This window comes from Aotus nancymaae, unplaced genomic scaffold (genome assembly GCF_030222135.1).
Source record: "Aotus nancymaae isolate 86718 unplaced genomic scaffold, 86718_ANA_hifiasm-v0.15.2.pri h1tg000030l, whole genome shotgun sequence".
Lineage (NCBI taxonomy): Eukaryota > Metazoa > Chordata > Mammalia > Primates > Aotidae > Aotus > Aotus nancymaae.
In genome coordinates, this window is record NW_026988443.1 from 5,836,743 (window position 1) to 5,862,989 (window position 26,247).

General features: G+C 54.5%; 1 protein-coding gene across 1 annotated transcript in view; it reads left to right on the forward strand.

Annotated features, from left to right (window-relative positions):
• The window catches only part of NKD1 (NKD inhibitor of WNT signaling pathway 1), an 85,586-nt gene extending 60,084 nt beyond the window's left edge, over window positions 1-25,502 (forward strand). The window contains exons 4-9 of the mRNA XM_064382929.1: window positions 12,577-12,683; window positions 16,258-16,353; window positions 21,160-21,307; window positions 21,813-21,897; window positions 23,313-23,440; window positions 24,233-25,502. Coding sequence (XP_064238999.1) covers window positions 12,577-12,683; window positions 16,258-16,353; window positions 21,160-21,307; window positions 21,813-21,897; window positions 23,313-23,440; window positions 24,233-24,813 — 1,145 coding nt within the window. The 3' untranslated portion in view covers window positions 24,814-25,502. The remainder of the gene's footprint in view (window positions 1-12,576; window positions 12,684-16,257; window positions 16,354-21,159; window positions 21,308-21,812; window positions 21,898-23,312; window positions 23,441-24,232) is intronic.
• Window positions 25,503-26,247: the final 745 nt, after the last annotated feature.

Below are 26,247 nucleotides of genomic sequence, written 5' to 3' on the forward strand. Positions count from 1 at the left end.
CTTGACCTCCAGGGCTCAAGTGATCCTCCCACCTCAGCCTCTCAAGTAGCTAGGACTACATTTGCACGCCACCACGCCAAACTAATTTTTAAATTTTTCAGTAAAGACCGGGTCTCACTATGTTGCCCAGACTGGTCTTGAACTCCTGGCCTCAACCCTCCCACTTTGGCCTCCCAAAGTGCTGGGGTTACAGGCGTGAGCCACCGCGCCTGGCCACTCCTTTCTTTCTTCATGGTGAAGCGCCGTGTGGTAGAGAGATTCAGGATGCTCAGGTAGAGGGTTTGCTGGCTGCTGGTGTGCTGGTTTGACTTTGGGCAGGCCACCCCACCTTTCTGAGCCTCAGTGTCCACATCTATAGCATGGTGGGAACAAAGCCAAGCCTTTTCCCTGCTTGACTTCCAGAGTTGGTGCCAGGTACAAATGACAGCATGAAGCAGAGTGTTTGCTGAATGGGAGAGCTTTCCATTTGAAATTCAGAAACAGGGAAAGAAATCACCAAACAGGGGGCTGCCTTACAAGAGTAAGGAAGGATCTCTCTGCTGAGACCAGGACAGACAGCTGGCTGGAGAGCTGGGGGCCAGGGTGCAAGGGTCTGCAGAGGGGGATCCAGGCCTGCGGGGGTCCGAAGGGCCTCAAGAGGAGAGCAGACAGTTCTGGGAAGTTCTCAAGGGGAGCCTGGGCCAGACCTGAGGACCACATCCACATCTGGCCTGAGAGCTGTTATGAATATAGAATCTCAGCTCCAGCCAGGCCTGCCGAATCCGATCTGCATTTTAATAAGCTCCCCAGGTGACTTGCGTGCACACTGCACTCGGAGAAGCACTGTTTGAAGATACTCACTCCGTTGCCTGTAAGTTGGAGGCAGGTTGGAGAGCCAGGTATCTAGCAAACTTTGCTCAAATACGAGCAAGCCCCAGATCAAGGGGGAGGAGTCCCATGAACAGAAAGCTTTGTATGTGCATACAGTTTGATATCTTTCATGTAAAAAAAGGTACCAGACAATCCTCAGGAGTTTCTTAGGGCACCATATATGCATCTGACTGTGTGGATAGAGGCCCAGATAGATGATAACAGTAGCTCTTTCCAAACATGGGAGGAGACCGAAGTCTGTGTTATCTGTATTTCATGGTTTAACTTTTATAAGAAGAACATAGTTGGGCATGGTGGCTCATGCCTGTAATCTCAGCACTTTGGCAGGTGGGGACTGGAGGATTGCTTGAGCTCACCAGTTTGAGACCAGCCTGGGCAACACAGTGAGACCCTGTCTCTACTATCAATAATTCTAAAGTTATTTATTTTTTAAAAATCACATAATCATGTATTCTTTGTGAAATTAAAAACTAATGTCAGTATTTAAAGGTGAAAACCATAAACAAAGCAGCAGAAGTGAAGCTGCTCTGGTTTGATCCGAGTGGGCACCTGGACCTGTCCGTGTGGTCCCCTAAGACCCCGTGAGGGACCCTGGGACCAGTGACTGTCTGTGGGCCTCTGGCACCCTTGGTCCTGTGGTTCAAGGCTGCCCACCCCAGGGTGGGGGATATGGCGTGGATGGCAGGCCACCACATGGCTAGGTCTGGTGAGAGCAGGTGCTGAGTTCTGGCCATGGAAAACCAGCTGCCTGCTCCGGACCTGGGACTGGGGGATCCCTCTGTGCTACTGGCAAAGAGAGAATAAGCCGCGTCCTGAATCTCTTCTTTGTCTTCCTGTTGGCCAAGTTCATTGCCTCTTGGCGGGCTGGAGAGCTGTTTAAGAGAGAAAAAAGGCCATCTGAGGCGTGAAGATAAAAAGAAGTCTTTTAGCCATCCCAGGAGAGGATGGCTTTAGCTCCCGCGTTGTTATGTAAAGCCGGCCCTAATCCAGCGTCTTAACCGCCTTAACTGGCCAGCTGGGAGCGGGAGGGATGGGAGATTAAGGCTGGGCTTGGTGCGAGGGCCAGGGCTGCAGAGCTCCTTTTGAACTGGGGAAAGAACAAAGTAAACATCAAAAGTCCCAAGCTCTGAGAGCTGGCTGGGCGTGGCAGGGCTGGTGAGGTGAGGCTTTCGTGGAGAGAAGGGGAGAGGGACCCCTCCTCAGCTGACCCAGCTGGGGTCTGAGGACTGGGGAGGGGCAACCCCAGGCTCACCTCCAGCGCACACAGATGGGCACGGTGCCAGGTAGTGGCAGCCTGCGGCTTGGAGTGGGTGCCAGGCCGCGTTCCCCTGCATGGCCTCCGGGAGTCACTGTGTCCGAGGCTGCTGCAGCTGCTGCTTTGCCCCCCCCTCCCCTCCCTCTCTCCAGGTCCCCTCTGCCTCTCACCTGGTGAACACTGCCCTGCCCAGCTTCTTGGCTGTCTGTGTCTCACCTCTGGGCCTTTGCCCGCTGTCCTTCCTCATTCTCAACTGCCTAGTTCCTATCTCTCTACTTCCCGGCATCTTCTCTAGGAAGCCCACTCTGCAGGGCACAGTCCGGCCTGCTGGCCCTGCACGCTAAAAAAGATGCTCAAAGCCACTGAAGTCAGGCAGCCCCTCCTCCTCAGGACCAGACACGGCCCTCCTGGCTTCCAGGGCAGGCCTGGCTTTGGCCCTGCCGCCTACTCCCCACTGGCCTGGCATGTGGACATGGCAGCCCATGGGGTGGTCCCTGCTTCCCCAGACTAAGGGGAATGTGCCTGGAGTTGCTGGTTCTGCCTAGCAGGGCAGCAGTGCTAGGACAGAGGCCTGGCGGGGGCTGAGCAGCCCTCTGGGAGCTCAGGAACTGTTCAGCTCTGCAGTGGCCCCCAACTTTGCCTTCCTCATCTGTCCCTTCATTCTGACTTTCTGTGAATTTGCAACTCAGACCCTGTTCCAGCCTGGCTTCCCCACACTCACTGTGTGACCTTGGGCGAGTCACTTCTCTGCACTTCAGTTTCCTCACTGGGTTCCTCGTAGCACTTCTCCATCAGGGTTATTGTGAAGACAGCGAGGTGATGGATGTAGGCCCCGAGCGCGGCCCTGGTACAGAGTAAGTGCCAGCACACTTGAGCTGCCATGACGCTTGTTTCCTGGGTTCAGTTTTCTTGAAGAGGGGCCAGCCTGTGTTTATAATCATTTACCTAGCCCAGATCAAAGAAGGCCTCTTGGCAAAGCTTCTTTAATCCTATTAGAATCTCTAAAGGCTCCCCGTACTCCCGGTGCCTGGAGTAGGGTCTGGCATGCTGTATGTGCTCAATAAATAAACACTCACTGAAGAAGGAACGTCAAAAGCCTTCAGTCACTGAACGCAGGTGACGCCCCCCCTCTGGCCTCTCAGGCAGGTCCTATGTACCTGTGTTGGGGCCTGGGCCAGTCCGTGCAGGCTCCCAGGGGTGAGATGTTGGGCAAAGAGACTTGGGAGGCCTGTAGTCCCTTTCATCTGTGGTTGGAAAACTGAAGCACAGAGAGGGGAAGTGGTCTGTCCAAGGTCACACAGCAGACTGAGAACAGAATCTGGCCCCTCACTCTCATCATTCAGTATGTGCTGGGCATTTGCTACAGCTAGGGACCCTGCTGGGCTCTGGATTCACAGGCACGAGCAAGTAGGCAGGCCCAGCTGTCATGACATTCACAGGAGGGAGGCGGGGATGAATACATAAACCCTCGAAGGAGCATGGAAGTTTCTGGTAGTGGTGCTCTGCTAAGAGGTAAAAGCCCACGGAGAGGTAGAGCGAGGAGGCTTTTCTGAGAAGACAATGTTTCATCTGAGATGCAGATGCCAGGAAGGAGCCAGCCATGGGAGAACGTAGCGGGAGAGCAGCTAGGAGGCGTGAGCGGAACCCCAGGGTGGAGGGAACTTGGTGTTTGGGGAAGAACAGAAAAGAGGGTGATGTGGCATCAGGAATGAGAGTGGGGCAGTGGGTAAGCATGGGGCCACGCACCTGGGTTGGAGAGGGTTGGGTGGGGGACTGCTGGATTCTGACTTCTGTTTTAGGAAGTGAATTCTGGCTTCTGGAAGCGACGGCCCATGGGCAGGGAGGAAGGGGGCAGTGAAACCAGGAGGCGATTGCAGGGGTCAGGTGAGAGGAAACGGTGCTGGCCTAGCCTGGGAGCTTGGGGCTGGGACTGGTGAGAAGTGGGTGGAGGGAACGACAGAGGTCAGGGATGCATCAGTAACTAAGGATTTGACGGTGCCACTTCTCGCTGGAGGTTTTGGTGGGTGATCATCAAGCCTCCCGTTTTTGGACCTGTTGGGTTCAAGATGCCCGTTTAACATCCAAGGAGAGGTTCCGAGGAGGCCGTGGGATACCTGGTGAATGGAGCATAGGGTTCAGAGAGCAGTTGGGTCAGAAATGGAGAGAGCGAGCCAAGACTTCTCAGAAGTAGCCAGGACGTTGCCCGGCAGGGCTCCTTGATACGCAGGGCCGGCGGTGGCTTCCCAGGAAGGTTGGGAGGAAGGGGTGCTCACAGGAGAGCAGCGGGCACCCCCACACGGAGGGGCAGGTGCCCATGTCCCACCGGCTCCTCTCCCTCGGTTCAGGGCCCGTCCTGTCGAGGGGTGTCAGCGACCCTGACTCTCCACTCCCCTGCAGTCCCCCCAGAAGCTGAGCTGCAGCGGTGACAGAGAACAAGCGCACTTTGTTACCTTGGCAGTTTCTCTCAAGTCTGCTCCTCATAAAAGCTCAGCTGGAACAGTGGAAATTCTGACTTGTGTCAGATACCGGAGAGGCTTTCATAGTTTCAAGTAGCTCGGGGTTAGATTGTAAAAGCTGAATTTCATCACATGTTTTAACTTGGGTGGGGACGGTGGGGAGAGTGGAAGGGACGTGATATTTTTAGCCCACAGAAGGCTTTTTCCCCCCTTTCCCCCGCTCTCTCTCTCTCTCCCGGGCCTTCCCCCTCCCTCCCTGAACAGATGTTTTGTCTCAATCCTGTTCAAATCTCAGAGCGAGTGGCCACCAGCCTTATGCTCTGATGAGAAAAAAAGGCCAGAATGTTATTTGTTGGGAAGGATTTCCTCCCCCACTGCCTTTTTCTTCTATTTCCCCTCAGTTACAACTGGTCCATAAGCAAAATCTAGTGGCAGTAAAATGCAGCTGGGAGGCAGGATGGTAGAGAAGGGCCTGGGGGCATTTCTGGTCTTAGGAAGGGGCAGACACCCACTGGTGAAAAAGCTGGAAACCACCCTAGAGGGCACTGCCCCGGGTGAGTGAGTTACTGCCATGGTGCTGGGTGCTGGTTTTTCCTAAACAGCAGGATCTCAGAGAGATGGATTCATTAAGTCAGGATTCTTTCGGTTCTTTTGGAAACTCACTTAAACTTTTGAGTTTAATGAAAACTTTTGAGGCTCATGAAATTGAAAAATCCTAGGGTAGATCTTGCCTAAAAAGGCCTGGTTGGATTCTGGAGCTGAAACCATGTCATGGACACTTGCGTGCACGTGCACACACATACACACTCACACACAGTCACAGAGACACACACACTCGCACACACACGTGCGCACACACACACTCACACACATACACACATACATGCACGTGCCTGTCTCGCTGCCCCTCTCTGTCCCTCTCCATCATCTCTCCCTCTGTCCCCTAGTAGCTTCTCCCCTACAGGTAGCAAGGGTGGCAGTGCCCAGCTCTGGGCACTCCCATCCTCTGAGCTCAGCCCTCTCAGGTGGAAGGAAGTTCCCAAGTCACAGTGGTTCTTGCCCATGTCAGACTCTCACTTTACTGGTCACTTGACCAGGGTAGATCTAGGTTTGTGGGACCTGAGGCTTTCAGGGGCTAAACCAAAATAAATATCTCACCAACTCAGTCTCTTCTTAGCTCAGGCCCAGAAATGCCTGTATTTCCCCCACTATCGCCTGACACAGCCACAGGACGTCAGAATGGATAGAGACGACAATCTTAATGGATTGAGGATAAAAGGCCTAATTTAGAAAATGTTCCAAATACAAACACATACGGCCACAAGAACACCTTGCAAAGACCCATTCTGACTTGGAAAGGACCTGTGCAGGTGAGAGGGCCCAGAAGCTTAGCTCCATTAGCTTCTCCATGAACTCTCCGTTCATACTGACCTAGGACCTGCCAGATGGCCTTCAGGATGAAACAGGCCGGGTCAGGTGGAGATACTGAGTGCAATGCGACCCTGGGGTGGGGTCAGTCTCCATAAACTGCATAGGCTGAGAGTCGGGTGAGTGGCTCTGCGGAGGAAAGCCAGATGCTGTTATCCCAAGAGGGAGGAGGGTCGCTGAACAGGCAGGAACAGGTGTCAGCTACTGCGGTCTGAACAGAGTGGAGAGACCAGCGGTTGAAGAGTTGGGAAACCGGGATTTAGTTCTCTTTGTTCCACAACTTCTGGGTTCCAGTCCTGATTCTGCTACTTGACCCTTGTTTCATTTTGATGATGTCGCTGATGATGTAGCACCTTTAGTGTGATAGACACTGCATTTTATATCTATATCTATATCTATATCTGTATCTCAGGGTATATATATGGGACTGATGGAAGATTCAGACGATTAAATGAGTGATATAATAATGGTATAATAAGGCTGGCTGAGCAGGGAAGCCTCAGCTAGCCCTGAGGGTGTGAGAGCTTGCTGCTCAGAGGAAGGGAGGCTTAAACTGAAGACCTGCAGGATGAGCCGGAATTGCAGAGCTGGAAAGAGTGTTCTTGGCAGGGATAACAGCATGAGAGCACAGCAGGCTCAAAAAAGGGACAGCAGTTCCACAGAGAGATGGGGTTGAGAGGCGGTGGTGGCAGCCAGGTCGTGAAAGCCTTTGGACCCCTCCTTAGGGGAAATGGGGCCACTGGAGGGGTTTAAGTAGGGGAATGGCGTAGTCAGTTTTGCTTTTTAAGCTTAGTTTCCTCTTTTGTACGATGCCAACAGTAGCACAACCTGCACAGTGTTAAGAGGACGTAATGGAACAGTGTGTGGTACTACTAACCTCACCAGCCTCTCTGTGCATTCCGCCAAAGCGTGTGGCTGTGTTTACAAACAGATGTGGCATCACTAGGACCCTCATTCCCTAAGGAGAGCCTGATACAGATACTGCAAGAAACCATTTGGCCTGGAATGCACATATGATATCTTTCTCTTTTTACTGGCAGCAGATTTACCCGCCTAATTATATTTGGCAGAGGCTAATATTAAAATTCATCTGCATTCCCTTGAACAGCTGCTGTTAGAAGGTTGTGGACTCAAACATCTTGGCAAGCAACGCTGAGACTAAAATATTTGCAGCAGATAATCTGTACGTGGACAATTGAGAAAGGACCATGGATATGTCAGGGCGAGCCTCCAGACTCTAGCAAGGAAGCTCTGGCTTGTGTTAAATCTTACATTGTATTCACTGAGAACTTGCCAGGTAACTAGGCTAAGAGAGGGGTCTGCCATGCATTTGAAGTGTTAGTAATTTCTGGTGTTTAGTGGGGCTGATTTAGTTGTAATTGTGTTTCAGATTTGTCTCTTCTTTCCAAGTTTCATATGCACTAGGCCTTTCTGGATTGTGTTAAGAGAAGCTGGCATTTGCTGGTATTGTCCCGGGTTTGGATTTTCACCTAAATTTCAGCTCCCCACTTCCCCATGGCACTTCCCAGTCTCCATCAAGGCAGAAGGTATGGCATATTCATTATATAAGCAAGCTTCCTATGCCCACCCGTAGAATGTGCTGCATTTCAGCGGGCCTGGCGGAATCTCTGCTCTATGCACGTATGGGAAGTGCTAGGCATCGGGCACCCTGGGAGCAGAAGCCTAGAGGGCCCCAGAGCTCATGAAACTTGCTTTCTGGCTGTGCAGAGGTGGAGGCTCCTGTGAAGCAATCAGAAGGTCCCAGATAGGACTGTACAGAATAAAGTGCTAGACTGGACAGCGGGACACAGCACCTTGCCAGCTCTGGATGCATTCGGGCAAATTAGAAAAATGTTGCCCCTCCTGAAGACACGTTTCTGCCCTCTGTCCAAAGGATGTCACAAGCAATACACACATCTAGGGTGTGGGCCGTGTGGGTGGCACCCCTGTGGTTGTACAGTGCACAGCCTGCTTCTCACAGCGGGTCTCCTAGTGACCCCAAGTGACTCCAGACCAAGGGGAAGAGCCCTGAGGAGCTCACCCTGCGGGACTGTGAGGAGGGCGGGTCTGTTTTATTTCACAGGCCTTCTTCTCATGCTGTTTGGGTGGTGCCAGCTGTCAGCAGCTTGGGCTGGGTGGGCCGTGCCATCCTGCTCTCTGGGTCAGTGCCATTTGCCAAGATAAACAGTCCCGAGTGACTGTGGCTCTCACAGCAGGCGGTCCCCAAGGACCCTCCCATTGGGCCCACGGGGAGGTGGGGAGGGGCGTCTAGACCCATGATCAAAGTTGTCACCATTCAGGTATTTCCTCACTCTCTTCTTTCTCTCTCTCTTCCTCCCCATCCCTCCCTTTTTTTTTAAACTGGGGGAGGGGAGAGGGAAGAGACTGTCTTTGATCTCAGCGGAGGAAAAAAGTCTGTTCTGTTCAGGCTTTTGGCTAACACAACAAACAGTGTTTAAAATTTAACTTTGCTTAATTAATTAGTAATTCTGTTTAATGCTGTCTGATCTCCCTCCAAAAGGTATTTTGAAGCCTGAGAAGGGAACATCAAAGGGAGCCGGGTGAAGATGGTCAAGTAATGCATTTAATCTGGCAGTTGCTGGGGGTGGAGAGCTGCCAGGCTGGGAGCTAATAGGGAGGGAACCGTCATTTGGTAAACACAGCAAGCCGACTCCTTGACTCCTCGTGGCTGTGGTGTGAGGAGGAACAGGGAGCAGCTTCCAAAGAGAAGGAGCTCCACAAACCACTACCACCCCCCAGATTCATATGGGCTGACAATAGGCTTTAAGAAAGCAGAGCTGATATTTTCTTTCTTCCATGGCCACTGTATGGTTGGGCAGGTTGTGTACTGCGCAAGGGTTTCCAGCCAAGTAGGCACGTAATAGGTGAAATTGTCTGTGCCCTGCTCATCAAGCACATATGCTGGTGGAGGTGGAGGGTGGCACACACCTAAAGCAGCGATCGATCCACAGACTTTTTCATGAAAGGCCAGACAGTATGTATTTTAGGTTTTGTGGGCTCTGTTGTGATAGTTCAACTCTGCTGTCATACTCTGAAAGAAGCCATGGACGATGCAAATGAGCATGGCCGAGTCTCAGTAAAACTTTATTTACAAAAACAGTCAGGGGGCCAGGTTTGGTTCACTGAGTGTAGTTTGCCACCTCCTGCTTTCAGTTACCCAAAAGTGCTCCTTAGGCAAGTGAAAGTCCTTTTTTCCCACCTGGTTCCCTGCTTTCCTTTTTCCTTCTAAATGAGCAGTCTCTCCTGCAGTTCCTCAGACTTTCAACTGAAGAGTGATCAGCACCTCCTGAAATTAGGCCCCCAAAAGATCATTTCCCAAGGGGAAGAATGGCTGAGCTAAGCAGGAATCAGAAACAGAGAATGGACTCAGACTGTGGTGCCAAAGCCGGTCTCAACGGAAATAGCATCCTCCCCCTTGGCAATCCCCCTTGGCGTGGCCTGGGCGGCCTGCAGCGAGCACCAGTCCCCATCCCCATCTCCCGCCTCCAGTGAGCCTGTACTCACTGATGGCTGGAGGGTGGTTTCTTCTGCACAGGGCTCGCTGGGGGCCATGGTAGCTTGAGTTAGTTTGGTTTCAGAGAGTTCATATGTGGAGGGGGCCTGGCCCCTGCCCCTGGCATTGGAGTGTTCGTGGCCGGTTCTCTGCCACCTGTTCTACCTACTGGGCAGGGGACAGTAAGAGGGTGAACGACCTCCTTTGGTGGGGATAGAGAGTGCTGACTGTCCTTGTTCCTGACCCCTACAGCCCCAGGGCAGCACGGATCACAAGCCCCATGCTGGGAGGGGCCCCTGGCAGGTTCACTGACCGCTGGCTGACCTGCGGATGTCCAGGTGTCTTTCTGAGCTGGGATGGGATGAGGGAGCCACTGGTGAAGAGAGGACAATCCGGGCCACACTAGTCTTTGGAGAAGACATATGAGGGGTCGAGGGAGATGTTTTCCAGCCCCCCAGGTGAGGAGAAAGGAAGGAAGAGGGGAGGACCTGAGGGCAGACAGGCAGTCCGTGCATGGTGGGGGAAGAGTGCTCCAGAGAAGGAGAGAGCGGGGACAGAGGTTCCTTTTCTTTGGATTTTATCAAGTGGAACATGAAAGGCAACATTGAACCTGAAGGTGGTTTTCTGGTAACTTCCTTTGAACTTGAAGTTTGGTTTCGATAAGCCTGGCCAGCTCGCATCTCCAGCCAGGACCTCTGCAGAGAGACGCAGCAGCTTTGAAGATGGAGCTGGGCTTTGTTTTTCTTTCTTCTTTTTCTTTTTCTTCTTTCCTCCTGCCTGGGAGGGGTGGGTAGAGGATGCTGCAGGTGGTGATATTACTCTGTTTTTTCCAGTGGGGCAGTCTGGGGTCGAGGGGGATGGTTGGGATCTGGGCTGCGAGCTGGGACCACAGCCCGTCTACAGCCTTGGCAAAGCCAGCATCTCTCGAGCACTTACTGTGTGTCCGCCACTGTGCTCAGTAAGCACTCTCCTCGTTGTCTTCTCCCGACAGCCCTGTGAAGGTGAGGCCGTCATATTCCCATTTTACAGATGAGGGGCCTGAGGTCCAGAGGAGTCAAGGGCCTTGTCCAAAGCTGCCCGTGCAGGCCGTATATATTTGATATGCTTTTGTGTCTATTGCATTCCTGAAGCCTCAGTTTTGACAAAACTTAGCTGCCAACTGTCCTGTTCCCAGGAGTCAGTGCGGTGGGGCTGTCGGTCCACTGACTGTCACTACTGCGGCCGGGCCTAGTGTGCTGGGGTCTTAGCCCTTTCTGATCAGAGCTTGTTGCATCCACACAAGAATCCTCTGGGGGAGGGGTTGGTAGCTTCCTCATTTTACAGTTGGGGAAAATTGAGAAGGTACACGACCCACCTGGGGTCACATGGTGCCGGAGAACAGAACCCAGGTGGAGATGACCACTGCCCTGGCTGGCTGGCCTCCGTTAGACAGAGAGAGGCAGGCTCAGAGAGGCACCAAGTCTCCTGAATTAAGGCATGGAGAGGCAGTCTAGTGGACTGACTGTGAGCATGATTCAGGCTACCTGGGTTCAAATCCCAGCTCTGTCATTTACTAGTGAGGCGCTTATCCTCTCCGAGCCTCAGTTTTCCCATCTGGAAAATGGAGCTAACTGCCTCACAGGGCTGCATGAGGACAGAGTTGGTAAACAGCAAGTGCTTAGTCATTGCTGCCTCATCTTTACATACAGTGGCGCCAAGGCACAAGAGCACCAGGGGAAGTGCCTTGGCTAACTGCAGAGGAGAGAGCTCCCAACCCACAGGACAGGAGCAAGGCAGGAGAGCTGGGGCCCGGGCCCACTGGGGGCGTTCCCGCTCTGCCTGGCCCAGGGACTGCCCTTGGGCCCTTGCTTGCAAAGCTGGGGTGGGTGAGTGTGGTGCGAGTGTGGGATCGGAGAAACGCAAAGCCCCCGTCTAGTTGCCTGGCCTCATTTCTCCAGGCTGCTGACTTCCCGAGAAAGTCCTGTCTTGCCTTCCTCTCTGACTGGGGAGTCTCAGCTCCTCACATGACCCCCCCAACCAACCTTGGTCAGGGTGGAGGGGGCAGGGTCCCTTCTTGGAGTAGGAGCCAGCCTGTTTCTTCACCTTCAAAACAGGACAACACATTTACTACCCCGGGCAACAAAGGGAATTGGATGAGAGAAGCTGTGAGCGTGGCCTGGAAAGGATGTCCCCGGCAAATCCCAGCCCCTCTATCAGACGAGATGAAATAGGCGGAAAAGGCTTATGGGCCATTCCGAGAAATGTTGGCACTTTGTAGTCTGGGTTCTAGGTCAAGGACAATGTTGCTACCCTGAGCTGGTGTCCTTAGGAAAATAGTGTCGTTAGGTCCTGGGATTTCACAGTCACCCTCCCATAGCTCCTGGAAGGCCACACACAGGACTGTGACCTTTGGCAGAGAGGGAAGGACCTGGGGTGACCAGAGGCCAAATGCAAGGTTCAGGATGAGTGTGCTTCCTGAAGATGCCTTTTGTGTGTGTGTGAGTGTGTTTGCACGTGTGAGTGTGCATATGTGTGCGAGCAGGTGTGATGCATGAGTGTACATATGTGTGCATGTGTGTGTATACATGTGTATGTGTGTGCACACCTTTGCCAACCCAGTTGAACTCTGTTACTGGCACTCCTCCTGGCCATCCACCAAGGTGTATATCCTGTGCCCAGGTGGGTGGCACCTTTGGGGAGGCCGAAATGTCAGCACAGAAGTCAGTGGGGCTGCAGACCGTGAAGTTCCAGCTCCCTCGCGGGGCTCCAGAAGCACTCCACTGTCGTCCATCTGCCCTCCGGCCCGACACTGCTCTGGGTGGCTGTGTGCCTCCGCAGGGCAGAAGTCGAAGGCTGGTGTGGGGGGCGTCTCACCCTGTAGCGGGGGTCGCCCCAGGCAGTACCAGGCGCCAGAGTAGTCTGATGTTGACCCCAGCAAACGGGCAAGGCAGGAGCGGGCCCAGCCCCGCTGGTGAGAACGTCCAGTCCAGGCCCCGAGGATGAAGGTGCAGCGAGCATGGTCGCCCTGCATCTGGACCCCGCTCCTCACGTTCCCTCACTTGCCTCCCCAACAGTGGCCCTGCCTCCTGAGAAGACCGACGGGCTGGGCAGCGGAGATGAGAAGAAGATGGAGAGAGTGAGCGAACCCTGCCCGGGCTCCAAGAAGCAGCTGAAGTTTGAAGTAAGTTTCCTTTCGGTGCTGGGTCCTGGGGAGATGAGACGGGCTTTCTCAGCTTGGTGCTTTGGGAGGAGGGAAGCTGGGGTTCTTCCAGACAGGGACGCCCCTCCCCTGCATGAACAGCACCCTCTGTGGGATGTTCCTCCTGCCATATCTGGGGCCTTCCTGGCATGGGGCAGACCCCGGGAGCTTACCGCTTCCCACCCCCTTAGCCCGGCCCCAGCCCCTTCACATGGGGTGTGCCCAGAAGCCTGGGAGAGGGCATGAGAGTGGATGAGGGAGGCAGGACTCTGGCCCTGCTGCTGCTGTCACCTCTCTGGGCCTCGGTTTCTTTGGTGAAACCTTCCCTTTCAACTCTTGAGGCTTTTCTGGGGTGCCTGTGGGGGCTCTTGGGTGGGATGGATGAGCAGAAGGTGCAGGCAGGCCCCTGATGCTTGCAGGGCCTCAGTTTCCCCATGTGGTCAACATGAGGGATGTGCCTCCCAGAGCTCACAGTCTGTCTGTTCCCCACCGCCTGACAGTGTAGCACGCTCCTGCGCATCCAGCACAGTCCCTGGTGCTGAGAGCCAGGCCCAGGCCTGCCGCATGGAGCTCCCCGCTGCTCTGCCCTCCTTGCTCCCTCCCTCTTTCTCTCTGCCTTCCTGAGACCACCAGGGCATAGCTCTAAGTCAGCAGGCCCGGGTCCAAATCCTGGCTGTACGCTTAGTAGCTGTGTGACTTCAGGGCCAGTTCCCTCAAGTCTCAATGGTCTCACGTGCCTCACCTGTAAGATGGGGATAGTAGTGATGTCTGTCACATTGGGCTGTGGTCAGCATCACGAGTTCATGCATCTAAAGTGCTTAAGAGGGTGTCTCTCTTCCTACTAATCAACCAATGTTGATTAGTACCGGCTAATTGCCAGGGGACCCAGCTTAGACTGGGCGTGGTTCCTGCCCTCAAGGAGTGCACAGTGTGACAAGGGGACCGTTGAGTGCCCTGAACCCAGTGGCTGCACAGTTGGTGATGTGATGAGGTCTGGGAGCCTGGGGCGGGGTCAGGCCAAGGGGTGTGGGGTAACAGACACTTGGCATCTCCAGGCTCTGTACAGTGCCTGGAAGAGGGAGCTGAGCCTGTGGGTGGAGGTTGAGGAGGTGGGTGAGGCTCAGAGCGTAGGGGTAGGAGTTGGGAGAGAGGCACACAGAGGAGCCTTTGGTATGAGAAGGGCCTTTCCGGCAGAGGGGGCTGCAGGAGCGAAGGCCTGGAGCTGAAGTCCCGGCGTGCTCTGTGGGGACAATGAGCGGCGTGGTGTGTGGCCTGTGCTGGATGATGGGACATGGGGGGAGACGCCCTGTGTGCAGGGACCCTGGTGACTGATCTTACCCCCTTTCCAGTGTCGTCTCCCTGCCATGCCTCACCATCCTGCACAGACCACACCACGCAGCGTGTTCTCCCCACACAGCACGCTGGCACTCCAGCCTCCAGGAGGCTTGAAGCCTTGCCTGGGGAGGACAGGCAGCATCTAGGAGGAGTTCGGGCTGCCAGCTTCTTCCTGGAGCCCAGTCCTGTCCTGAGCCCACCCGGGTCCTTGTAGGGTCTTTTGGGGCCTTGGCAAAGCCCAGGGCCATACTCAGCAGCAGAAGGAAGCCCAGGCCCAGGCATCCTGCCTCCATGGAAGCCCAAGTGCGCTTGCTTCTGGAGGGGCAGGAGCTGTGGGCCATGGGCAGGACTCACCTGAGAAGCCCGGTGGGGTGCGGGGAGGCCTGGGAGACCCGCATCTGACAGGTGGGGCAGGTGGCTGTAGTTCCTCAACTCATGTTTCTGAAGCTCAGACCCATAGTGTCTTGGAAACAGCCAAATGCTGTGTGTGTGTTTATGTGTGTATGTGTGTGTGTGTGTGTGTGTGTACAGGCATGTGTGTAGGGTGTGCACGTATAGGGGTGTGTCTGGTAGATGTGCATGTGTGTGTGTGTATATATGTGTAGGGGTAGGCATATGTATGTGTCTGTGTGTAGGGGTGGGTGTGTATGTAGGCATGTGTGTCATGCCATATGAAACAGTGCCTCGGAGAGCAGCGAGGGCCCTTGGCAGGTATCAGATGGGTGTGGCCTAAGCAAGGTTGGCTTTGAACTCAGCGTGGGAGCCCAAGAATTGCTAGAGGGAAACAGCTTAGAGCTGCTGCAGCCGGGACCAGGACACTGTGCTCACTCCCCTAGCGTCCACAGGCAGGTGCCTTCCCCTCTTCTTCCTCCTGCCAGGCCAGCCCGGTGCCACCTTCCTGATGATGGAAGGAGAGGTGGAGTTTGGCAAGCCTTGGAGCAGGATGGTCTTGTTTCCATAGAATCTTGTGGATCTGAAAGGCCATTCGTGGAACCTTTTCCTGCTGAACAGCATGCTCCCTAGAACTCTCCATCTGACGCTCAGCCAGCCTCTGCGCTCAGCCCTCCGGCGACGAGCTCACCCTTTCCCAGCTCACATTCCCTGGGGTCAGACACTTCAGGTTGCTGAAAATAATAGTAATGAAATGATTGTTTCATTGATTATCGATTGAAATAATTATTTCAATGACTGTTTATAATTACAGCAGAATTAACAGCTACTACCATGGATTGAGCTTTTCTATGTGCCAGGCAGTGCTCCAAGCACAGTTGTAAATGACCCCAGCATGTATACTCCACTTCCTGTTTCCAGTTATCCTAAGCAGACCTGGTCACATGGCCCTGGGAGCAGGCAGTGTATAGGGGAGGTGGTCCCGGGGTGCAGGTGCGAGGAAAGAGGGAAGCCAGCGAAGGCTGGGTTTGCTCGTGGGCTCTGCCTGCTGGAGAGCCTCCTGGGAGCCATGTAAGCATGCGCTCAGATTTGTCCCACAGAGGGGTGAGGAGGTCTGGCATTTCCACTGCCTCCTGTCCCTCCCTTGTTCGGTCTCCTCTGGGCATTCCTTCCGGGACTCTTCAGGGCTGCCCTGAGACAGAGGCGGGAGGTCGGGCACTGTCCCCACCACAGCTACAGGGAAACAGCCAGGCTGAGGGCGTGTTGGGGGGCATGTCATCTTCCCAGCAACCTTATGGGAGAGAGGCCGTCGTTTTCCATAATTTATACCAGGAGAAACTGAGGCACAGTGGAGGGCAGCGACATGGCCAGGGTCACACAGCTGTGGAGGGCCTTGCAGGGGCTGGGGCCCCTCATGCTCGTGCTCGGGCCCCTCATGCTCGTGCTCGCCTACCCCAGGGTCCTGCTGGGGTTCCCAAGTTGCCACTCCTTTGCCTTCTAGTTGTTTCTTGCCCTTGGTCCGAATTCAGCTGTTCTGAGGCCACAGAGCCTCTTCTCAGACCGCCCTGCGTTTCCTTTGTCTTTGAAGACCCACAGACTGCCAGGCACCCCTGCAGGCGTCCCTCACCAGGCCAAACTGCCCCTGCCCAGCCTCTGGCTGCCTTCCTGGGCCAGTTCTGTCTTGGCCGAGGTACTCCCTGTCCACTCCAGGTCTGGGGAGAGCAGAGGGCAGGTGGCCGCCCCCTGGCCTGGCCTCTGGGCTCATGCCTCCACTACCCAGTCAGCATTGCCACAGATAGGGGACCAGCCCCACCCATCTCTCTGCATCCAGGAGCTCCAGTGTGACGTGTCCGTGGAGGAGGACAGCCGGCAGGAGTGGACCTTCACCCTGTACGACTTTGACAACAATGGCAAGGTCACCCGAGAGGTGAGTGCACCTGCCTGGCCTCTTGCCGTGGATCATGCCCGTGGGCACAGGGCCTGGGCACAGCTCCCCGCCACTGCCTCTTCTCGCCCCTGCATCGGTCCTGCCCCTCAGGGAAGATGGTAACAGCCGGGGAGTTGCTGGGAGCACCCGTGAGATTGGGAGGGGTATCCCAGAGCTGCTGGCAAGTGGGAAGAGAGGGCAGGGAGGGAGGGCAGCTCCCCTGACCTCAGCTTAGGCACTGCTCCTCCTGGGGAAGGAGCGGGGGCAGGTACAGGGCCCCAGGGCCTCCTGGGAGAAAGACCTCAGGCCTCAACTGAGTCCTGTCTTGCTTCTTTCTCTCCACAGTCCCAGAGCTCGGGGGTGCGGGGCTGGGACCACCGCAGGCCACCGCCCTCACTCAGCCATGCTGCCCAGGAGCTTGGTGGTGGGTGCACAGAGAGGCCACACCGCACCTCACTTTAGGCTACAGGAATGAGCACCACCGGTGCTAAGGGCCCGCCAGCAGCTCTGCGGTCACAGCTCTGGTCACGGCCTCACCCCAAACCTCTTCTTCCTTGTCCCTCCACAGACCGTTGTCTCTTCAGGGCCCTCCTCCCGCAGCTGTCTCCTTCCTGCCTGTCTTTGCACATTGAGCACGAGTGTGTGCATCTACAGGGTCCTAGGTACTAGGCACAAGGATACAGCAGGGAACTAGACAGACACGGTCCTCGCCCTGGAGCCTTGACATTCTGACAAAAGGCAGATCCAAACAGCTGTACGATAACTGAGCGGCGATGTGTTCAGTGAAAAGAATAAACAGGGTGTTGTGACGAGACCGGCTGGAGGGTCCAGGGGAGGCCTCCTGGAGGAGATGGCAAGGGAGCTGAGCCACACGGCATGCGCAGCCTTGGGGGCTCCTGGGCAGACAGAGGCCAGGGGCTCAGGGCGTTTAAGGAACTGAAGGAGACAGCTGTGGTGGCTGCTCGGCAGGAGAGACACAGCTGTGACTGGGGACCCGGCAGGGCCAGTCTTCTGGCAGGCAGCCTGGATTTGATTTCAGGTCCTGAGGGCACTGCTGGAGGGTTGGTATCCTTCCTTCTGCTTCCTCATCCCTTTTCCTCCCTGTCCCTCTCTGATGACCTCTCCCTCCCCGAGAGGCCCCCATCTGCAGGCGTGGGACCTGTTACAGGTCTGAGGTTGCGTGCATCTGCACGGCGGCCCAGGTTGACACGCCTGGGCTCCTCCTGCTTCTTGTCCAGCATGCCTCCTGTTTCCAGGAAGGATTGAAGCTTTGTTGCCTGCTCTCCTCGTCCCGGGTCCCGGCGGAGTGTTTTCTTCTCTGTGATACTGCAGGAGAAATTCACCTTTATGCTGCCAGATGGGAGTTCTGGGTTAACAAGGTCACCTCCTTTTCAGGCTGTGGTTTTGGGGCTGTTCCAACAGGTTGGAGGAGGAAGTTGTGACTTTTAAGTACTCAGGACTCTTTGACATATAAGTGACAGGATACATGCTACAATTGCTCTATCCAAAAAAAAAAAGGAATAGCTTGGCTCATGTAACTGAAATTTGGTTTGGGGTCTGACTTCAGGCATGGCTTGACCCAGAGGCTCAGTGGCTTCAGGACTAGGTATTCATCACGGCTCTACTTCCTCTATTTCCTCAGCTCTATTTCCCTTCTTGTGAGGCAGACTTTCCCCTTGGCAGCAGCAAGATGATTGCTGACAGCTTCAACCTGCACCCTCCTTCACTGCCTTGGGAATGAGAGGGAGGCCTGGCCCTGGGGAAAGCATTCACTGGGTCATGTCTTCCTCCTGCCGAGGAGCCAAGGGGGTGGTTTTGAGTGGAGGGAGGACCGGCCTGGTGTTTCCCTGGTCCATTTTTAGCCCTGATGCCATTCCTCAAATCTGGCTGTAAATACGGTTCCTTTCTACGCCTTCTGAGTGCCAGGGCAAATGGGCTCCCACCTCACGGCATCTGCAGCCTGGAGCCGGGGTGTGGGCCAGCTTTCCACTCGGTAACAAGTACCTGCTCCTCCTTCAGGCGTTCGTTCATGCAGGAAATACTGAGCACACCGATTTCTGGGTGTCTGGCCCTGTATAGTCAGTGGGGTTGATTTTCAACCTAGAATTGCCAAAGCACACAGGCTCCGAGACCCTCAGTCTGTTGGGACCCCCAGCCCTGATCACACACCAGGGCCCCAGGTCCTCTAAGGTATTAGAAGTCTAGGGGATGGGGCTGGGTGCGGTGGCTCACGCCTATAATCCCAGCACTTTGGGAGGCCGAGACGGGTGGATCATGAGGTCAAGAGATCGAGACCATCCTGGTCAACATGGTGAAACCCCGTCTCTACTGAAAATACAAAAAATTAGCTGGACATGGTGGCGCGTGCCTGTAATCCCAGCTACTCAGGAGGCTGAGGCAGGAGAATTGCCTGAACCCAGGAGGCGGAGGTTGCGGTGAGCCGAGATCGCGCCATTGCACTCCAGCCTGTGTAACAAGAGCGAAACTCCGTCTCAAAAAAAAAAAAAAAAAGAAGTCTGGAGGATGAAGTGAGTGACCCTCATCCGCCTCGTCTGTATAATGAAGCCTCCGTCATGGGCTGACCAAGATAGAGAGAGTGAGCAAACAGGGCCTTATGGAGAAGCTGGAGAGAAGGAAAGGAGGAAGAAGGAGAGCCCTCTGCAGGCCTCACAGGAAGAGGTGGGATCGCTGAGCAAGCCAGATAGGGAGCGCCTGGAGCCTGGGTCTCAAACTGGTGGCCCCCACAATTCCAGTCTGGCCCCCAGATGTTCTGCTCTGGTCCCCCAAAGGGTTTTGTTAAACATCAGTTGCCAATATCAGTGATTCTGAAGATGTAACAGAAAATCCTGGATTTCTGGCTTTTCTGTGTGAGTCCCCCCTCCCACCTGCATTGTCAAAGGGCAAGTCAGCTGAGCTGAGTGGCTGCGCCTCCCAGGACAGGGCCGGCACCTCTGTCGGCACCTGCCATGCTGGGCCACCCACCCACACACCTGCCTGGCGGGGGCTGCACTGCGGTTGCCTCAGCCACTTCAGCCTGTGGGACTTAGAGGCAGGAGGTGGAGGATGGCGGGGCAGGTAACTGACCACGGATGGGCCTGATCAATAGAGAAACAATGTCTTCTCCAGAGGTTTCCAATGCCATTTAAAGCAGGACATTACCCCCTCACCCCCACCAGACAAGTGACTGCAGCAGGTACCCAGACGAAAGGGCCTAGTGAGGGGAATCTGTGCCCTCCAGCCCCAATCAGAAGGGCTGTGGGACACTCAGGGAACATTGTGTAGACACCCCTGTTCTGGTTGAGGGGTACTTGAGGCTCAGAGAGGAGATAAGATTTAGTCAAGTTCTAACAGATTAGTTTATCTTTTAGGACAGTCTCAGCCAGCTCAAGTTGCCATAACAAAATACCACAGACTGGGTGGCTTAGAGAGCAGAAATTTGTTCCTCACAGTTCTAAAGGCTGGAAGTCCTCCAAGGTGCCACATGCTTCAGTTCCTGGTGAGGGCTCGCTTCCTGGCTTGCAGACGGCCACCTTCTCACTGTGTCCTCATGTGGTAGAGAGAGAGAGACCTCTTCTGTGTCTCTTCCTGTTTGTTTGGTTTTTTTTTTTTTTTTTATAAGAGATGGGATCTTGCACTGTTGCCCAGCCTGGAGTGCAGTGGTACTCTCACGGCTCACTGCAGCCTCAAACTCCTAAGCTGAAGTGATTCTCCCACCTCAGCCTCCCAAGTAACTGGGACTACAGCTGTGCACCACCACACATGGCTATTTTTTAAAAAAATTTTTGTAGAGAATGTTATGTTGCCCAGGCTGGTCTTGAACTTCTGGGCTGAAGTGATCCTCCCACCTTGGCCTCCCAAAGTGCTGGGATTCCAGATGTGAGCCATATCCCTAGCCTCTCCTCTTCTTCTAAGGGCCCTGATCCTATCATGATCCCACCATCATGACCTCATTTAACCTTAATTATCTCCTTCCTCCAAATACAGTCACAGTGGGGGTTAGGGCTTCAACCTACGGACTTGCAGGCGAATGGGGAGCCACAGTTCAGCCCACAGCAGGGACATGCCTCCCTTTCCATTTTTCATTTCAAACCCGAAGCAGATGCTGTTCATGTCCCCACCCAGTTTTCCCTGGGCCTACCTCAAAGTTCACCTGCTGCCATGGTAGATGGTGCCCACTGTAAGAGCCTTCTCAGGTACAGGGAGCTGGTTTGGCCCTTGCAGGGGAGCCCAAAAGCACAAGGCAGGGTGGGGCACAGTGGCTCATGGCTCATGCCTGTAATCCCAGCACTTAGGGAGGCTGAGGCAGGAGAATCGCTTGAGACCGGGAGTTCGAGGCTGCAGTGAGCCATGATCACACCCCTGCATTCCCACCTGGGTGACAGTGAGAAGCATCTCAAACAAAAATCCAAAGTATAGGGAATGTAGCATCCTTGGGAAGCTCTCAGGCAGTGAGGAACAAGAGTTCATTCCTGACCGCCCCCTCTATCTGAATGAGACTGTTCCAAGGTGGGCTCTACACTCTCCCTCCAGGGCCCCAGTGTGACTGAGCCCCAGTTGCCCCTGGCTGTAACCTGCTCTTTTTCTTTTCTCTTGTGGGTTTTTCCTCTTCTCTCTCCCTGCTCCCTCACTCCTGCTTCCTAGAATCTCCTCCCAAATGAACCTCAGACATCCAGGTTTTTGCCTTAGGCTCTGCTATGGGACAGCCAGAGGGATTCAGGCCTGCAGCGTCCACCAGGCCCTCTGGTTTCTATTTTCAAGGCCCTGTGACTGCAACCCCGCATGGGTTTCCGCTTCCCTCCCATTCAGGACATCACCAGCTTGCTGCACACCATCTATGAGGTGGTGGACTCCTCTGTCAACCACTCCCCGACATCGAGCAAGATGCTGCGGGTGAAGCTCACTGTGGCCCCGGATGGCAGCCAGAGCAAGAGGAGTGTCCTTGTCAATCAGGCCGGTGAGGGGCTGCAGGGCTGAGCCTGGGAAACAAGGTCCTCTCATCTCAGGAAGGACCATACCCTGCCTGGAAGGGCCAGCTCCCTCCCTGTGGGCTTTCTGGGGCAGCTGCTTTGTGGACAGGTGGGGTTCAAAAGGGTCCTTGAAGTGGTAGGAGGAAGGGTGGGAAGAGGAGGGAAGGGATTCCTTCCCTTGCATAGGCAGAGCCATGCAGCTGGAGCAAAGGCTGGTATTGTGGGCAGCATGGCGTCTGCAAGCCTTGAGGCCAGCTGGGAGGAGGTGAGGCTGGAGGGGGAGGAGGTGAGCCTGGAAGGGGAGCCTGAGGAGAAGGTGAGGCTAGATGGGGACACGCCCAGGGCAGAGGCTATGAGAGCCCTTTATTTAGCCCCAGCTCGGGGAACCCTCTCACAATGGCCTTGCAAAGCAGCTGCACACCAGGCAGACCCCGGGCAGGGTGGGAACAGGCAGCTCACCTGGTGTCTCTTGTGCTTCTCGGCCGGACTCAGACCTGCAGAGCACGAGGCCCCGAGCAGAGACCAAGCCCGCCGAGGAGCTGCGGAGCTGGGAGAGGAAGCAGCGAGCCCCACTCAGGTACGTGGGCGTGGTGCACATGAGCATATGTTGAGCACCGGCTGTGTACCTGGATCTGGATGTACACAGCCTGAGTCCTCCGGCTGTGTACCTGGATATGGAGGACTCAGAGCAGGAAGTTTGGCTCTGCTCTGTGTTCTCTTCAGGGAGCCAACACTTTTGATGCACAGAGTCATAAATCAAACAAAAATCTTTACAAATAACTACATCCTTTTATGCAACACATCTTGGACAGACAGGACTGGAGTCCAGCATTTGCTGCGCTTTGGCAGGACTCCCAGCGGCACATCAGGCGCTGACGCATTGCTGTTTCTGCTGGGAGATGATTGGATATTCACACTAAGTGAGATAAAGACCTTAAACACCTTCCCATCCCTTTAGGGTGGGCTTGGCTTCCACGTGGGTTATGAAAAATCTAGTTTTCAGGCTTTTTGGATTTCAGAATTGTGGATAACGAATTATTAGGCTGCAGTTACCTTTCCCCTGTTATTTCTTCAACTGCAAGGGAGGAAGGGAGGAAAGGAAAGAGATCGTTTAAAGAAAGGCATTGAGTAAACAACAGTAACACGGCAGGCATGAAGCTGTGTTAACCTCTAGTGTGCAAACGGTAAGGGAATGACTGGAGCGGGATTAGTACTCGCTTAGGGGAAAGAAAAAACATAGTTCAAGCAGGGTCACAGCCAGGTGTGGGGACAGGGCTGAGAATCAGAGGGACCCAGGCTGGCTGGAGATCCTGGGGGAAGGTGGTGCTGTGGTGTGTGGGAAGGCACCAGGATGGGAGCAGCTCGCAGAGGTCCTTGGAGGAGAGGGCTGGGGAGCCCCAAGTCCTGCAGGGAAAAAAAGAGAGTCTCTGACAGCATCTCTCCCCACCCCTCCATACACACTGTATTAGTCACACACACATGCGTGTGCGTGCACGCACACACACACGTGCGCACACACACACACTTGAGAGGCCCATCCTGGGCTGTGGGACAGGTCATGGGGTCTGCCAGGCCCAACTCCAACAGTATGAGGGAATTCTGCTGCCTGCACCCCCTGGGGAACCAGGCTGGGGTTTAGGCCACCTACCTGTAGCAGGCACATATGACTTCAAGCCTGGCACTGGGGGATTCTTAGAAGTTGAACAATAACCTCTCATATTTGCTTTGAACTTGTTCAAAGCCAACCCTTGTCCACTTCTCCCAGAAACTGCAAGGAAGTCGGGCCATGGGCTGTGGTCTGTCTCTCCATCAGCAGGGAAGGACATGGAGGCACAGTTCACAGGGAGGACTATTCCTCCCCACCCTCTCCCAAGGCCAAGAAGGAAATGAATGAAGGGTCCAGAGTTTGTTCTGGGGGCTTCCCAGCAGCCTATGCAGCTGTCCCCACCTGGTGTTCAATGTCACCCCACTCACTTGCCTTCCCTGCCATAGGTTCCAGGGTGACAGCCGCCTGGAGCAGTCTGGCTGCTACCACCATTGCGTGGACGAGAACATCGAGAGGAGAAACCACTACTTAGATCTCGCCGGGATAGAGAACTACACCTCCCAGTTTGGGCCTGGTAAGGGACTCGGGCACCCTGCGATGAGCGATGAGGGCAGGGCGTGGCTGGATGGGCCATGCGGGTGGTGTTCACTGCTACCCCAGGCTTGGGGAAAACAGTATTACCAGGGAGGTCAAAGGCTCTTCTTAGAGAAAGTGACGTTAAAAACGGTTTCAAAATTAACATGCACAAAATTGAACAAAATCAAATAGTATCTAAGGGCTTAGCACCCAATGACAAACAACAGTTCTGTGCCCCATCGCTGCCCACCCAAGCTCTGTTCCCCAGGCAGCGACTTTGACCCCTCCTGGCTGTTTCTTCCAGCAAGAACCTCGGTTTCCCTAAATACAACATGGCTGTGTCTTTATCAGCCTTGACATATGTTGACTTCTTGCTCAATTTCGCTCCCACAACTCCCTTCTCCCCTTTCTTCTAATAGGTTTAATTCTTCTATGAGTTACTTCTGTATGTTTTTAGCAATACACGTAAGAGTTCTTTCTTGCCCCAGTGACCGTAGACAGTTTTCAGCGTCTCTGCTGCCATCTCTCTTTCTTGGCTCTCTCTCGAAGAGTATTTTTGAAGACGTACCAAAGAACCGGGTCTTCCCACTTAGCAGATGGGGAAGTTCCATTTCAGAGAGTTTTCCTGCAAGGCAGTGAGGGGCAGTCAGGATGTTGGGGGTAGCTCTGATCAAGAATAGTTGCATTTTTTAGTCTTGGAGAACTGGGGGTGGGGGTGATGTTTGGGGTATAGCACAAGACCGCAGCACACAGTAGGTGCTCATTAAATGTCTGTTGAATTGGTTCCTAGGCTCCCCTTCTGTGGCCCAGAAGTCAGAACTGCCCCCCCGCACCTCCAACCCCACTCGATCTCGCTCCCATGAGCCGGAAGCCATCCACGTCCCACACCGAAAGCCCCAAGGCGCGGACCCAGGCTCCTTCCACTTCCTTGACACCCCAGTCGCCAAGGTCTCGGAGCTCCAGCAACGGCTCCGGGGCACCCAGGACGGGAGCAAGCACTTTGTGAGGTCCCCCAAGGCCCAGGGCAAGAGCGTGAGTGTGGGCCACATGGCCAGAGGGGCAAGAAACAAACCCCCTCTGGGACCCGCCGTCCCTGCGGTGTCCCCCTCTGCCCACCTGGCTGCCAGCCCAGCCCTCCTCCCCTCCTTGGCCCCCCTTGGGCACAAGAAGCACAAGCACCGAGCCAAGGAAAGCCAGCAGGGCTGCCGGGGCCTGCAGGCACCGCTGGCCCCGGGCGGCCCCGTCCTGGGGCGGGAGCACCTGCCTGCCGTGGTGGTGTACGAGAGCCAGGCCGGGCAGCCGGTCCAGAGACACGAGCACCACCACCACCACGAACACCACCACCATTACCACCACTTCTACCAGACATAGAGCCCCTCCCCAGGGCCCCACCCCGACATATGAAGGACCCTGCCCCCAACACCCCAAGGCATTATTATTCTATTAATTATTGTTATTATGACGATTATTGTTATTAATAATTATTGTTACTCCACTAATATTTAGCTAGCCTTCATGTAGAAGATCTATGGAAACACAGAACTAAACTTTTATTTATATGTCGTGGGGACTGCATAACTAGCCCAGGAAATGACTCTGGTTTGGAGTGGCCTGTAATGGGCAGAGACTCCCTCAAGGCTCAGGAGCTGCAGCGTCCTCTGTTCGGATCAGCCCATACCCTTCCCAGAGCCAGGGAGCCCTCAGCCCCAACTCTGCCCCACCCCAGCCTCTTCCAGGAGAGTACCCTTCCCTGGCCCGGCTTCCAGAGACCCTCGAAATCTCCGAGAAGATAAACAGCTGCTACCTCTTAGTATTATCCTGATTTTATTTTGCCCTTAACTGACTGTAATGTGCTACAAGGGATTTCAGTGGACTGCAGAGCGCGAACTTCCTGCTGTTGTGTTTTTATGTCCCAACCTAGAAACCTTAGCTGTCTTTTCTGGAGTTGTCTTTCACGCTTTTCCAGCGGGATCAAGCCCTTGCCCCCAAAGCAGTCCCATCTCTTCTGCCATGCACAATATGAAAATCCACTTCTCCTCCTCCTCCTCCTCCTCCTCCTCCTCCTCCTCCTCCTCCTCCTCCTCCTCCTCCTCCTCCTCCTCTCTTCTTTAGAGTGATACACATGCACATATTTAAGGACTATCCCTGAGACCATCCTTCTCATTTTGGAAACTGCTAGGGAGGAATCCAACCACTTAAACAAGTGTGGTTTTCCAAGATCCGGGCAATTGTGTGCTGTTGGTTGTGGTGGAGGATGTGGCAGATGTATATGTACCTACACGGTTCTCTAACAGAGCTTTCTGTATCTATAGATAGACGCCATCTGTCCATTTCTATGTATCTTTCTATAAATATACACTCTCAGGTATCTTTTCTGGTGTGTAGAAATCAGTGGTTTGCTTCTCTGGACACTTCTGGAACCCAGACGTGACCCTGCTGGTCTCCTTTTGGGGCTGGAGGGCTCTCAGATGCTTTCATCAGAGGTCCATTCTCGGGTTTCGGGGTCTGACGGAGTTTGGAGAGACCTGCTGGGGTACAGAAGCTTGGAGGGAAAGGGGGATGCATCCAGAGTTGGGACCCTGGAGCAGCGTCCTCTGCAGGGAAGGATTTTGTCTGGCCAGAGCCTGGAGAAACCTGAGAGAGAACCAGTCAGCTAGCCAGGGTCTCAGAGAAAAGCAGATCACACACTCAAATTGGGTAATTTGAGCAGAGTTTTTAATAAAGGCAATATTTACAAAGTGTGGCCGAGCCTCCCGTGAGAGTGCAGAACCCTGGAGCTAGCAGTGTGGGGCGCTACTCCCACCC